Source organism: Trachinotus anak, unplaced genomic scaffold (genome assembly GCF_046630095.1).
Source record: "Trachinotus anak isolate AG129_WGS33_773 ecotype Australia unplaced genomic scaffold, CSIRO_AGI_Tana_v1 ptg000009l, whole genome shotgun sequence".
Taxonomy (NCBI): domain Eukaryota; kingdom Metazoa; phylum Chordata; class Actinopteri; order Carangiformes; family Carangidae; genus Trachinotus; species Trachinotus anak.
In genome coordinates, this window is record NW_027273860.1 from 7,198,089 (window position 1) to 7,213,402 (window position 15,314).

Here is a 15,314-nt window from a genome sequence, read left to right on the forward strand (position 1 = left end):
GTGAAATAATCATATTTATCACAGAGCACAGGGTGCAACTTGATGTGACTTATGTCACGGAAATATTGCCAATATCCACCACTATATAAATTCTCTTTCATTGATCACCAAAGTGGCCACTGGAGAGCGACTTTCAATGCCACACAAGGCGGTGGGCCTGTGTGTGTGTGTGTGTGTGTATGTGTGTCTGTGGGGAGGGCAGGGGTGCAAAGAGCTATATTTATTTGACTTCATTCGGCCTGTCTTAATGCAGGGTGCCCCAAGGACTACACCACAAAACAATTAGCCTGGATTTCATAAAGCAATCAGCATGCCACCTTGTCTAATGCAACCGCTTCATACATTGACAGTCTGAATAAAATGGGCGTTATTGAAAGCTTTGTGTTCATGTTAGCTTTCGCCTCAGTGCATTTATGAATCAATTTTTGCCCATAAAAGAAGCTTTAACACTTAAGCTATTTTAGTGGAAATGCATTATGTAAGTTGTCAAATGTACGAGAGAGGCCTGGTAACGATTCAGGCTATTCAGAATGAACAGCCAACCCCCATTTTTATAATGGTCCTTTTGAAAATGTCTGGCTGAGTGCATGTGTTTGCTATTAAGATGTTGTCAATCATTTTGCCACTGAAATCTAATCTGTGCAAAACAATTTCACATTTAAAAAAAGAGTGAAGATTATAAGTTAATTACATTCTTAATTCTTATTCTGAGTGGAATTATCACACTTGTGGTAATTACAGTGCAACGTGCGAAACGATTACATGATTCTCATCAGCAAATGTGTGCTGTTGTGTTGTTGATCCAGAGCCTTTATGTTGGACAGGGATCTGAGAGCTGCTGGAGCAAAAACGATGGGCCCACATAAACAACACGCCACATCATACACAAGGTTTAATTCCATCAATACACAACCAATTGTCCCAGATTGTTTGACCATTGATTTTGTTAATACCACTTGGAAGGTTGATGTGGCATTGCAGAGAGCTGAGAGAGAAAGAAATGTATTGCAACAGATCATTTCACTCTCATCTTTCTCTCTAAAGCAGCCTGGGATGAAGTCCAAAAAGTAATGTTACAAACAAGGCACGGTGCTGTGTAGAAGAGTGCAGCCTATAATATGCAGTGTGGGCTTTATAGTGATTTACTTAACTCCTTGTAGAATGCAAGAGAGTCAAAATCACCAGTGATTTAGCTCAGTGTTTCATTACTCCCACCAAAGCCCTCAACAATAACACAGGGCATAATCTGCTGCCAATAACTCCAGGTGCTCTTAGTCAGATGGCTCCCTCTGGACTGGCAGGGAAGTAATACTCTGTTTAGAGGCTGGGGTGGAGAAGCTGCTAGGGATAGGTCAATAGTGTTTCTGGGGCTAGAAAAAACACCAGAGACTGACTTTTGAGTGGCTGTCTGTAACACTATTAGCTACATTATGGCTACTGCTGCTGCTAGGAGAGCTGTCATTTCCTTAATTAAGAGCCCAGCGCAGGGGCATGAGGGAGAAGAGGCCACGGCAATCTCTCCGGGCCTCCAACATTAAAGCCTGATTCCTCATTGCTCAAGGGTGTAGACCTTACAGGGAAGGAAAAAAACATCTCTGTCATTCATTATTCTGGTACAAAGTGGAATTATGGAGTTAAGGAATTACATAGGAGGAGGTGCCGTAGAGTGTGCCCAACAGAAAGGATTTTACACCTCAGCAGTTATGTGAAGGTGGGGTGGGGGCAGAGGAAGAGGACAGAAGAAGAAGGAGGACAGTCTGAGAGCAAATGATGTTTCCATAGAAAGGTTTTCAATGTAAACAACAGAAAATAATACACTTCAGAAGCAAGCCCCTGTTTCTGATGAATGGATGGGGAATCTGCATGCAAACGATGCTTAAAGCGGAAAGGGCCCTGTGCTCAAACACTTATGTTCTCACTCATGGCCACAGGTCTTCACCAAAAGGCTCTCTGACATGAGAGTGCTCTGCTCCAGCTCTTACCTGTCTCTCCCTTGATGCTGGAGTGGAGATGGAAGCAGCACAAGCACAAAAGGGACCAGAGGGAGGTAAATTGGTGAGAAGAGGCAATGCCCATTTCAAAGGTCAAGAAGGAGAGATGGTGTTATGGAGAGAGGATGATGGAGAAGGGAAGAGAAATGGAGGAGGAGGAGGAGGAGGAGGGAGGAGAGAAGAGGGCTTTTGTGTTGCATCCTCACAGGGGACTTGGGACACTTTGCACATGAGCACATCTGTTATGGAGCGTCCTCCTCATTCCCAAAGCAATGTCAACCTGATTAGCTCAGGGTTGAAAGAGGCAAATAACAATCCAAATTATTCTTCATCCTTTTACGGCCATCAGCGAAGGCGGGACACTGAGATGAAGACTAGCTTTAGAGAGCTGTAAGCCTTTTAGGAGATGCTTGCTTCACTACAGCTCCTCCTCCCAAATTACTTAAATGATATTTGCAGTAAATAGGATTCTGCTGCCTGCAGCCTGCAACCCGGTGCTTCCTCTCACTCTCTGTCACACCAATCTACTCTGTCCCTATATAAACCCAAAGCTGTTACGATTGGAGCTGAAAACAATCATAAACAAAACAATTAATTAGCATTGAAACAGATTAAGTTTAATTTCAGGCTAAAGTACCAAAAAATGCTCAGGGTCCAGATTTCTAACCTGAAGATTTTCAGCTTTTCTCTGTTTTATGTTAAGTAAATACATTTGGTTTTTGATTTTGACTTTGATCTTGACATTTTTGACTTGTACTCAACAAAAAATACAAAAAAGACATTTGAACCTGTGGCTCTGGGGAATAGTGATGGACAAAACAATGTCATGATTAATCAAGAACATCATCTGGAGGCTAATAGATAATGATGATGACACTTGTGACTTCAAGAAAATTTTGAAGGACAAATTCAATCAATTGACAGAAAATTACCCAACAACAATTTTAACAATCAACTACTTCCGTCATTTATAAAAAAAAATCTTGAATGTTAGTATCTGTTGCTTTTCTCTGTTTTAAAACATTGTGACCTGAATATTTTAATTTCTAGTTTATGATGACTGTTGCAATTTAAAAATACCACCTCGGGCTCTAGGAAATTGCGTTGGGCATTTTTCACTATTTTCTGTCATTGTATAGAAAAGCAACATCTGCATTGTCAAAGCGTAATCTTGTTAAAAAAAGGATCCTTTTTGATTTTCGTCCATCCTGTGTTGCATCTGGTCAACTGCAGGACATTTAGGAGTAGCCAGTGGGGTGTGAGGGCAGTCCAGCACACAGTGTGTATGTTTGTGTGTGAGCGTGGGGGGCTAGACACCCACATGTCATGCTTGACACATCAGCCTGGGCCCCCCAGGCTATCCGGCACTAATGCTGCCTATGTCCCACTTTCTACCCCTTGCCCCTCAAAGCCTCCTCTCCTCCCCCTCCTCACCCGTTCCTTCTGTCATAGAGGTATAATAACAATGGATCACAGCACCACTGCAGCACAGGCTCAATCACTATAGGATAACATCAGGTGATACAGGCTGCACAAGAGTATATCTTACCTCCACTGAACCTGAGGTAAACGGACTTTATCTAGAAATGAGTTTATCTGGAAAAAGTCCTGTGTTAGTTACTATGTGCCCCTGTTGTGGTGATTTTTACAGAACTGAGTGGGTACAGGTGGAAACAAGCAAATAATCATGTAGCTAAAAGACATCCCACCCCACCCTACCCTCACCTCCCAGCACATTATTCTGGTGGAGCAGACAAATAGTGGAAGGAGGGACGTCAGGAAATAGTATTGCTTTGAAGCCCATAACTCTATTCTGGAGAAAAGAAGCATCACAGTGTTATTCCACATCCTCAGATATAAAGGGAAAAAACATAATAACTTCTCGATAGCCTGGATCTCCACTGCCCTATACTAGCTCTCCCCCTCCACCCGCCCACACCCCTGCCTCATCCACCATACACCCACTTCTCCTGCCTCAATCTTTGGTTTCAAAGGAAGCGAATCAGCCAGAAGGACAGAAGGTTATGCATTAGTACTGGTCATTGCTCAAAGAGCGAGCGTTATAAATAATAAAGGCTTGTGAAGGACACAAGGGCTGTGGGATGCATCTCTGGTTCACGCCACACAAGTCAAAGACAAGACTGTAATTTCTATTCCGAAAATGTGACCCTTGCAGCTTCAATTACATCTCAACAACACCAACCGTGTCTGTGCCAGGAGATGTGACGCCTCTTTGTTAGCTCTACATGAAAGGCTTATTGATATTGGTTATGGAGCGCATAGTACACAACATGTACATTTTTTTTTTCTGAAAATGATTTCCAAACTTAAAGAAAGTGTATAACTAAAATAAATGCATATTGAAATTCAATTTATTTTCTCCACAGCTGTCCACCTACAGAACTTATAATGTGCTTTTCTTTGGAATAGTTTCTTGTCAAGGCAAAAATAATCTTTTAAACTTAAATATAAAAACAATGGGGAGAATTATACTGTCAGTTATTTTGAAGTTTGCTCAAAGTCATTTCTGCATAATCAAGCATCTGTGAAACCAGGTGACCTTTGTCGCTGTTTGCATTGAAAACAAGAAGTCTGCCTTGTGCTCATCCTCCCGCCCTGTCCTTCATACCACGTGGTGATCGTGTTGCTGTAGCCATGGCCTCTGCGGGCACATTAACAAATGTATTACACTTGCTTTATAGGCATGCATTAAGCTTGTTTTCAAGTTTTCGCAGACAGCAGAAATCCCCATAATGAGATCCACCTCCTGCAGAGAGACATGTTCCCCCTCAGTCTCCTTTATCCACTCTTATTTACTCAGCGTGGCCCATTCAACACTGGGTTTGCACCACTTTATTACTTAACCTCACCACACAACATTACAAGGCTCTTTGCATCAGCAAGCAGCCTATCCCACCATGTATCCTGCTCACTAAGCTGATTACACAAAAATAATAAGAACTTGTGCCTCCAGCAGTGTGTGTGCGGGTCTCTTTGTATATGTGTGTGTGTGTGTGTGTGTATGAATTTGCAGTGGAAAGGAGTGCAATGGATAATTCTGCACGAAAGAAATTAGTTTTGTCCCATATCTATATTATACGGTAATAATAATAAGTATGCACTAAATAAGGTGGTGTACAAGAAGTTAGCGGTCTTTACCATTTGTTCCATAAAAAAAAAAAAAAAAATGAACCAAGATGAGTGGGAAATCAAACAAAGTCAAATGTGACTGTGGTAGGCTAATGTCAATGCAACATGTCAAACTTTTAACTTTGAAACTTAACAAAGAGAAAGAAAAATGTTGGTCTAAAGATTTAATACATTTATTGTGCGTTTTCCAGGTGTTCTTGAAGCTGTCTCACCACTGTCTACTCGTAGTTTTAATTTTCTCCAGCTGACTAGTTCCATCTTTTCTTATGTGCTCTGCATTATAATTAAACAATAGTCACCATCAACTGATTTCTCAGAAACCTATTTAGTATGCAAACTGATATCTTTGAGTTTCAGTACACTTAATTTGGCCACTTTTAAGACAACTACGAGATAATATGAAATTAAATTAGGATACATCATGTTCAAATTCAGAATCCAACATTAGCATTGATAAAATTGTTCAAACTTTTCTGATGACGCAATCTAAGTGCTCTCCAAAATAAGGCTGTCCTGTGTGGGCGACGTATTGAATTGTTGAGATGAGATTGATTTCACTCATCCAGTGTATAATCTGTTTGTAAGTAAAGTCTAATAAGCTTATAAAAAATAAAAGCAAACTACCGCATTACAGCAGACGTGGCATTCAGCGTGGACTTTTTGCTGTGGATGACCGCCAATACCAGGAATCAATGAAAGATTCATTTTGCTCTTTTGGGGAAGGGGGGGGGTCTCTAGGTGACCTTTGTGAAAATGTTCCACCATTTTGGCAGGATCCGTATAAGTGCAGACCATTTCATGTAGACAGTAAGTGTATGAAATGAGTGCTCCTGTCGTTCTAGCCTGGCTCTCTTTGACAGCATGATGATAGAAGCGTCACATCCTTGGAAGAGTAAATGCAAACTGACAAGAGATGAGCCTTTGGTTGCTGAATATAATACGGAATTGTGCTCTGAGTGTCTTATTATCTTGTCTGTTGATGTCTGAAAGGGGGAGATTTGCTTGAGAAGAGAAGACAGAAACTGTACGCTTCCAACACCATCTCGTCCGTTGAAAAAAAAATTGCTTGCCTTACTAACCACAGCTCTCCCACCTAATGTCCACCTCTACTTGGAATAAATACAAGGCGGCAGGATGTTTGTGGTGCCTTGTAGCCCCTGTTAGCTGAAGTGGAAGACTATTTGCACAGGCAAGCTTTTAGGAGGAGAACGACCCTTTCACCACTGCAGTAGGCATGTGGTGGGTGTAGAGGGTGGACAATTTACTGTAGACAAACATGACCGCTACTGTCAATGCCTCCCACCGACTTCTCCTTCTCATAGTCACGAAAACTCGTACAAAGTATTAAAGCCCTAAAACTAAAATCATACATCCATTCTGTCGGGATGGGAAGTTGTTGCTGTAAGTTCATTAAATATAAAGGCACATACATGGTGCATGTAATCACTGCTAAAAGTTGCATTGATATCAACAGTAATGATTCAAAACTATTCACTACTGTCAGTTTAATATGTGTTTATAGATCTTAATTGCCAGAAAACACACAATAGCACATTTATCATGCCCGTTCAAGAGATCCCCAGTGTCAAGAGATATTTGTACAACTTTCTACTGTCTATTCAGGAAGTCTATAACCTTTAGCTGTAGGTTGACCTCAGTAGAAGACTAAAAAGACTTTGAAGTAGCTGTGTTATGAATACACTGTGTATGCACATGTCTCTGTGCCATATTCAAACTGTGTTTAAGAGTAGTTTTTTGTCTAGGCGAGCTAATAAGTCTGAACCTGATTTGCATTTCCTTGAAATGATTAGTGTGTGCTGTTTCTGTTTGTGTGTCATGTGGTAAGTGTATCTGTCAATCATGAAATTGGAGCATTCTATTAGAGAGATTTTGCAAAATAACAGACTTAAAACAGAACAAAGTTCTCATATATTTGCTCTGCTAAAGCTGAGGAATCCAAAGTATACATTCATCTCCTGCTCTTCACCTCAATGCAAGTAAAGAGGACAAAGCTTAATATCATAGCTTCTGCACTGTTCTAAAGCACAGAAAGGAAAGCACTGAATAATAAGGCCTAGTTTAAAGGCTTGTTTCAGGGTTGTTCTCATGTCAGTGGCATTCATGTTGATAAAAGAATGGTGAGAACTGCTTGCAACCATAAGAGCTCACTGCAAACACAAAGACATACAAATGTCAAATCTAATCAGTGTGACAAACCAAAAGATAACTACTGTCTGAAATGTTTGCTTTTGCAAATTATTTAGCTACTCAATAGTTGAAATACACTCAAATGTATTTCCTCTCATTGTATGGAAATGCACATGGTCCAAATGTCAGCTTCTCAGGAATTTAACTAAATAGTCTTTTACCTTCAAGGCCACACATGTTATGCTCAATTGGTTTTAGAGTGGCTTCATACATCTGATTCAAAGAGGCTGATACAATCCATCAACTGCAGCTAAAGCTTAAAAATGTTCACTCAAACTTTAACTAAATATCAAACAAAATAGAACTGTCACTACAGTCCTAAGTTAAAAAGAATTTCAGGAAATGTACCAAAAGATGCTGAGTCCCCCTTCTCTTGCTTACTCCTCCTTCCTATCTCTCCCAGCAGAGGACAGGACTGTGCCACGTCTCCTCGCCAGTCCCTGCTTTTCTCTCCCACATGTCATGTGGGCAACAGTTCCCAAACCAAGCCTGCTGCTATGGGCTGTTCCACCGGCCAGAGAGAAACCATACCCGCCAAAAATTCACTCTGGAGCAGCTCTGACCAGTCACGTGTAGTATAACAACAGGCCGTCAGCAAACACTAAACACAAAATGGGCATGAAAAAATCTTTAAGCTATGGTTTCAGAAATTAGCCACATATTTAGGAAGCTATATGTTACTTGCATATCTATCATTGACAGAGGCACCATCGTTATGCAAGACTGAAACGGCTTCAAATAAAAATAAATAGTAAAGCATTTACCAACATATAAGTGAATGTGCCCAAGAGGAAAAGAGAAGCAAAAGTAGCAAGTGAGAAGCAGGAGAGTAGCCAGACAGAAAATGATCAGACAGAAAGAAAGAGGGAAAGACTTGATGCTTATTAAACCAAATTGCAACGCTTTTGAGACAAATCCTGCAGAATCCAGTCCTTGTTTAGACGCCTCTAGCCTCAGGTTATTCTCGAAATAAGGATTTAAAAGACAGCTGAACTCTCGCTGATCAGGTCTGAGAGTAATATTTGGCTATCCCTCCTCCAAATTCAGATTTTATTTTGTTCACACATGTTTGGCAAGCTTAGACCACTGGCACTTTACTATACTCCCCACCACTCACACACACACGCTCACTCACACACACACACAAACACACAAACACAACACACACACAGTGAAAGGGTCAGAGATTCATAAACACTGATATTCCATTAACATCTGTAATAATAAATATGCACTGGTTGCAGCAGCATAAATTCATAACCAGTAATAAATCAATTACATGCCAAAATCTCTCACACACAAACACACTAGGACAAGATCGCACACAAATTTACACACAGTTTAACTTTCAGAAATGGAAACAGACACAAGATGAGGACACACAGTAGTTTGTATAAATATTCAAACAACATCTGAAGCCTTTAGAGAAGGATTTTTGTCACTTTGTATCCAAATAAAAAATGAATAATATAATAATAAAACTTAACACAGAGGTAAAATTATAAAAAAAACATATGTTAAGTGAATCAGCTCTTTATAAGAAGTCCTTCAAATATGTTTTGCTGAACTAGTCTGCTCTCAGAAACCTTCTACTGAAATTAAGCAGAGTCTTGGAAATAATTTGCTAAGTGGGGACGGATAAATGCTAAGGCTGAGAGCACCTCATTTCCCTGAAATTAAATATATAAAGCCAAGTTTAAATCTTTCAGCTTTCACTAAAATAGCAAATCCCTGAATTCAAGTTACTGAACATTATAATTTGATATAAATACAAATATTCAGTTTGTAATTATTTCTATTATTAATGATTGTGAAATTTCTCTAATGAAAGCATGAGGCTGCAGGGGCTTTAGGGCTACATTACCTTTCTCATTACAGTAAATAAGTTAAATGCTAAATGGTAATTTATATCATTATGCTTATTGATTCATAACGAGGTGCTGTGATTGAATTAATCCATGACTGAAGTTGCTCATAATAAAAAAAATAAAAAAAAATAAAAAAAATGAAACACACAAAACAAAAATAGAGTGTAAACACTCAATTAATGAGATAACTGCAAAAATAATGAGGCATGCTGATGTAGAAATTGGCTAATTTTAAAGATCATTTGCAACTGAGGAAACCAAAAGATTAAAAATAACTGAATTAACTTAAAATAAATAACTATAAAAAGTGAAACATCTCCAATAATCTACAAAAAAAGAACATTATCTATGACATGCTGATGATAAATACATTTGCTAAAAAGGGGAGGTTTTAATTTCACTCAGCATTAAGTTATAATTTATTGGCATAGTTTGCTGTTATCTCCATCAATGTTTAATAACAAATATAACATTTTCTCCAGTTATTTTAAGAAAAAAGTGCACAACATTACCAAACACCCCCAGGGCTGTGAAGGTGGGTTTCAGGTAAAATATTTGATTTTTACAGGTCAGTTAAACCTTTTAAAAGATTTTTTATAAAGGAATGTAATGAATGTTAAGAAAACATCAACATGATTCACTAATGCTTATTTAGTAGTTGTATTTAAGATGTGTAATGTGTAAAGTGTAATAAATATGTACTTCATCTTCATAAGAAACATTCCTGTAATTCAGTTTCCTCTTGTAAAGTCCACTGACACAGACTGTCCCCTACAAATATGATCTGCTTTTCTAAGAAAATCTCAAGTACGAGGGTGCATAAAACACACAAAAATTATATATAATACAATTTCTGATATCATATCTACGCACTAAAAGAGCCAAACATTGACTTGCTCGTTGCACTGAAACTTAGTTTGTTGTCTGACACTGCTGACACCTGTCCCACCACTGGAAGCCTTCAGGTTTCCCCTCACCGCTGCTTAAAGCAGACCTCATCCAGCATCTTTCTGAAGGAGAGGGGACAGACAGAGGAAGCCGACTTACCGTACAGCCTGTTGGGAGTGCCCTCTCTGTCCGTGGCCTCGGAGGGCAGGAGCAGGGGCTCGTCGTTCAGCTCGCTGTCTGGGGTGGCCGCTTTGTCATCTGCCCGGAGTTCTGCCGCGCTCATGTTGCTGCGCAGGGAGAGCAGCGGCTTGCTCAGCTGCCCTGTAATCATCGGATCCTGGGGAGCTGGGATCCCAGGTGGGAAACAGGGAGGAGATAAAAAAAAAGAGAAAACACCCCTGGTTAGATCTGCTTCGGCGTCTCACCCTCACCGGCTCCTTCTCTACGTCTCTACTCACTCTCTCTCTCTACCCAGCTTCTCCTTTCTATCGCTCACTCATCACTCTCCCTCTCTCTACTGCTCCCTCCCTCTCCAGCTCTCTCTTTTATCTGAGGCTGGTGCTACCCCGCTGATACTGCCGGCTGCTGCCTGGTGAAGAACTGTTACGGATCGCGTGGCTTTACCATTATACCCTGTAGTCTTAAAACGGTGATACATCCATCTCCAAGGGCTCATTACTACATGACATGTGCCTCATCTTCAGCAAACACTAGGCTGACAGCAGTCTACAAAGAGGTCCTGGGTTGCGGGCCAATAAATAAATGAAATAAATCTAATTCTACATCTAATAAGGAAGATATGAGTAAAAAAACACACCAATGATTATATCAATTTTCACATAGCTGGGGACACAAAATGAGATCAAAGATGACATCTTGCAGCAGAGAGTGAGGCAACATGAACTTAAGGCCTGATTTAAACTAGAGATGAAGTCACTGATGCTCCCAAATTTTACTCTCAATTATTTTCATTTTTTTGTCTCCACTTAGAAACACAAATTAAACTGCATCTACACGTCATGATCCGAGTATTTTCTGTCTCAACGTCTTGGAATAGAATAAAAGTAAAATTACAAACTTAACACTGTGGAAATACAAAAATGTATGTTTAGTAGAGCGTTTTATAAATGGCATAATGGGTTTAGATGCTTCGATCAGGAGAGTTTATCTCCATGGTGATCCAACATTTGCACACAAGTAGCATTGTACAGTCTAATGTTATTTTTTCTACTTTTTCCAAATATTAAATGGAAAGTTTCTTTAAAGCTAGTGGAAAAACGTCTCTTACCTATTCAAACTCCAGAAGAAAAGAGTAAAAAAAAAAAGAGTTTTCAGAAAGTCCAAATGCTGAAGTCAGTCAAACAGCAGCTAAAACATGTCACCACAGCACAGAGAGCAGCTAGTACATGCTTTCTACTGAACCAGAAGCAGCTTCCTCAACCTTCGTGTATCTGAATGGCCACCACAGGTTCACGCCTGAGGTTGCTTCCTAAGACAAGCACTGGAGATGTCACCTCCTCCCTCCCTCTCTCACTCTTCCTCATACACACACACTCTCTCTCCCTCCCTTCTTCACTCCCTCTGTCTCTTCCCCCTTGTGTCTTCTGACTGGAGAGCTCCTCAGACAGTGTTCACCCCACCTCAGGCTCTGAGACACAGACACGCAGCAGCAGGACTGCGGCCCTCTACCTTATTTATGAATCAAGTCCAACCTAAATATGTCTTAGCAAAGGACAGGTGACCAGCACATATAGGCACAGAAAGGAAAAAAGGAGGGTGAGTCTTATCTTGCCCCTACACCCATCAATACCCCCCCCCTTCTATCTGGGTGGTCGATAAGTTCCTGGCCAGAGGGGCCCTTTTAATGTGCTCATCATGGGAATCAGCCCGCTTTGATATGACACATGATAATCTATGAAAATGTTAATCAATAGAAATAGTTTAAGCTGTCGTTAAAAACGTGAGCCAGCTGGTCAATACTCATATCCCTGGTAACAATGTCACTAGTCATCAGGGCTTCATTTGTGGAGCACTTAAATGTGGGACACTGCGCATCAATGCACCTCTCTGCCCGCCGAGGTAAACACATTTTCCCCTCTGTCTGAGCCTGGCCACACTCTGCATGCATTTGGGCCCACCCCCACCTCCTACCTCCTCTCCTTTGAGTTGCTTGATAGGTCCACTGGAGGGCAAAATTAATACCTAATTGAATCTTGCAGTCATCAAAATAATCAATAGTTTTTTATTATTTATTCTTCACAGTCTGTTGACTGTTTGAAAGCTCAGAGGGACAGCGGAGAGCACAGGCAGCCCTGAAATTTCTACCGTTTCACAATGTAATTTTCACTGGGGCATGAGAGTTTGCAAGACATATAAAAAATGAGAGCGGTGGTTTTTGTTAGGAGGTGGGGGGAAAAAAATAAAGGAAAAATGGGAATCTTTGCCCCAGCAGCTATGATGAAAAATAGAATAAACAAGCTACTGACACTTCAGAGAAGGGCAGGGTCCTTTCTGTCCATCCCTCCATCTTTTTCCCTTTCCCCTTTTCTCCTTATTTCATCATATCAGGAGTGTGGCGGTACCTCTCTAATGCTGGCATTTCTCTTCCTGACAGACTCCAAACAAGTGCTGGGAATGAGATCAGAGCTCTAATCTTCCCCTGGCCTCTGAGGCTCGAGGATAAGGGGGCAACACATCTCTCACCATCTTACGCAGCTGTTAATTACTTCATTTCAAAACAGCTAGCTTTGCCTATTTGGAGTCATGCCACCAAACGGGGTGTGTTTATTAATTTAAACTCATGGAGTAATGTAATTACACATAATGGGATAACTGTAATCTTATTGTAAAAATCCGTAATAAAAAGGGATATTTTTAAAAAATTACCATAAGAAATTAGATTACTGATTCTAAGCAGTGGCTGTGTAACGGATTAGCTTCATTTTTTAAAGTAGACATCAGACCCCTGATTAAAGCAATAATGTGAGTTTGTGAATGTGTGTGTGTGTGTGTGTGTGTGTGTGTGTGTGTGTGTGTGTGTGTGTGTGTAAGAAGGTTGGCAGGAGGAGACACGAGGGAGAAGGTCTGTCTCATTCCTTCTAAGTTCGCTCGGTCTGGCCGCAGCTCTCAGGAACAGGTTGCAGAAACAAGAAAAAGCACTTGATCCCCCCCCCCACCCGCCCACCCGCCCACCTCCCGTTCACCAAACAACCCCAGTGGCCAGAGAATCAGTGGTTAGTAGAGAGTCCCGAGTGTCATCAGATATCCATGCTAATAGCTGGTGGTCTTACGAGTGCTGTCCCAGTGAGAGGGTGAGGAATTTCAGCCTGTGACATGCGCGCTCCACTCCAACGCTCAAGACTCCTCTGGTTAATGAACAGAGGAAAAAATTATCTGTAATCATTATAATTGTCATTATATTGCTTCATTGCTTATTTGCAATGATCTCTGGTATTTATAGCAGAATTTAAATTCTAATACAATATATAAACAGTACACTGAATGTAAGTGTAAATTCTCATAGTATACTGTTTACAGTATACAGTACTGTTTTTACAGTTAGTATTAAGACTGTGCATGGTTAGTTGACTGAACGATTAAATGTTGCTACCCACCAGAAATATTAGTCAATATTAGTTAGTTAAATTAAACTAAGTATTAATATTTCATTGATGTACAACACTGGTTAACTGTTGCGTCTAAGATGTTATGCAGTGACCTGCCACTAGACAGGACTGCAGCCCCGGCAGACGGCAGCCCCCCTCTTCCTGAGCTAATGCATTTGCAAAATTTTTTTAACTATCAAGGTGTAAAGTGAGACAGATAACATCTCGTAAAACCAGAGCAGTTTGGCAGTATTTTGATCTAGAAAATGAAAAGAACATGGTTGTATGTGTCAGAATGAACTAGTATTTAACCCCTTGTCCAGAGCAACGTGTAACCACATTTAGCAAAGGAACAAAGGCTGCTGCTGCTAGCACTGTTGATGTTAGCCACAAAGCAAATGACATTGTTTACCCGCAGATGTTGTGATCCTGCTTCGTCTGGAAAGATAATACAGTTCATCACAGCAATGACTGTGCCAGATATGCTCCCACTCAACTTTCTTTTATTACTTTTCCAGTAGTCCACTCGTCTCAATATAAATTCCTGTTTAATCAACAGGAAGATTAGTCATTAGGAACATATCTAGTTAGTATACAAAGAAATGACTGTACTTTTCTGTTTTGAACTACTAAAAAATGAGATTGTAGATGCACCAACCTGTCAGTCAAACTGTGACTTTGGAGTGCCAAAAAACTTGACAGCAATAAAGCAAAATGTTTTTTCCAACTATATATTTTTTGGTTTTCCTTTTTGCATTGCTCTGTGAGAGAATATTGCTCAAAAGTCAATTTAAAAATCACACTGTTTGAGGTTTGTGTACTTTTTAACTACACTTACATTTCTCATTTCTACACCTCAGCACACCTGTAACCGTAAAACTGGAATAATCCAATCGGAAAAAAACCTTAAAGAGTGAGATTTATAATCAACACAGAAGACACCTGACTATGTTATATGTGTCAGATTGCTCTCTCAGACTTAACATCTTCGTATAAACATTACATTGTTTGCAAAAATATGTTTGCTTTTGGTTGCATGACTTCATGAGAAAACAACCACAGGGTCTGTAATCATCCTATGACTGCTTTATTTTAAATCCACTATCACTGGTCCAAGTGACCTAGTGCCTAAAATGCAAATAAATTCATATTGTCTCAAATAATGGCTTTGAGCCTATGTAACTTATAATTTGTCAAACACATAATACTTTAATGGAAAAGAACTCAAGATTTGACCACCTTAAAAAACACTCAAAACTAAAATAAAACAAACCAAAAAAAAAACTTCAAGAACTAAATACTGAAGATTAAATATTTGTGTTAATGTGTCAGTCAAAGGCCAACAATAACCAAGAATTCTGAAGCCCTAATTTTGTATATATGTGTCTGCTGTGTTACTCTATTGTATTGGGTAAATATCCCAAGATCTTTATGTCTAATGTGGACTGGTAGATGATGATTTGTCTCCCCCTTAGGGTTATTAACTAAACTGTTCCTCTACCACATAGTAAATGGATCCTAGTATACTTCAGTGACAATTTCACCAAAACAACATTATGCATTCAAATGTCTAGTACTATTAGTATTCTCTACGATTTACTCAT

The 15,314-nt window shown here is 39.9% G+C and overlaps 1 protein-coding gene across 2 annotated transcripts in view; it reads right to left on the bottom strand.

Moving 5' to 3' along the window:
* Positions 1 to 15,314, bottom strand: part of pou6f2 (POU class 6 homeobox 2) — a 71,999-nt gene that overhangs the window by 54,592 nt on the left and 2,093 nt on the right. For both annotated transcript variants that reach the window (XM_071484903.1, XM_071484904.1), the window contains exon 3: positions 10,265 to 10,450. In XM_071484903.1, coding sequence (XP_071341004.1) covers positions 10,265 to 10,450 — 186 coding nt within the window. The remainder of the gene's footprint in view (positions 1 to 10,264; positions 10,451 to 15,314) is intronic.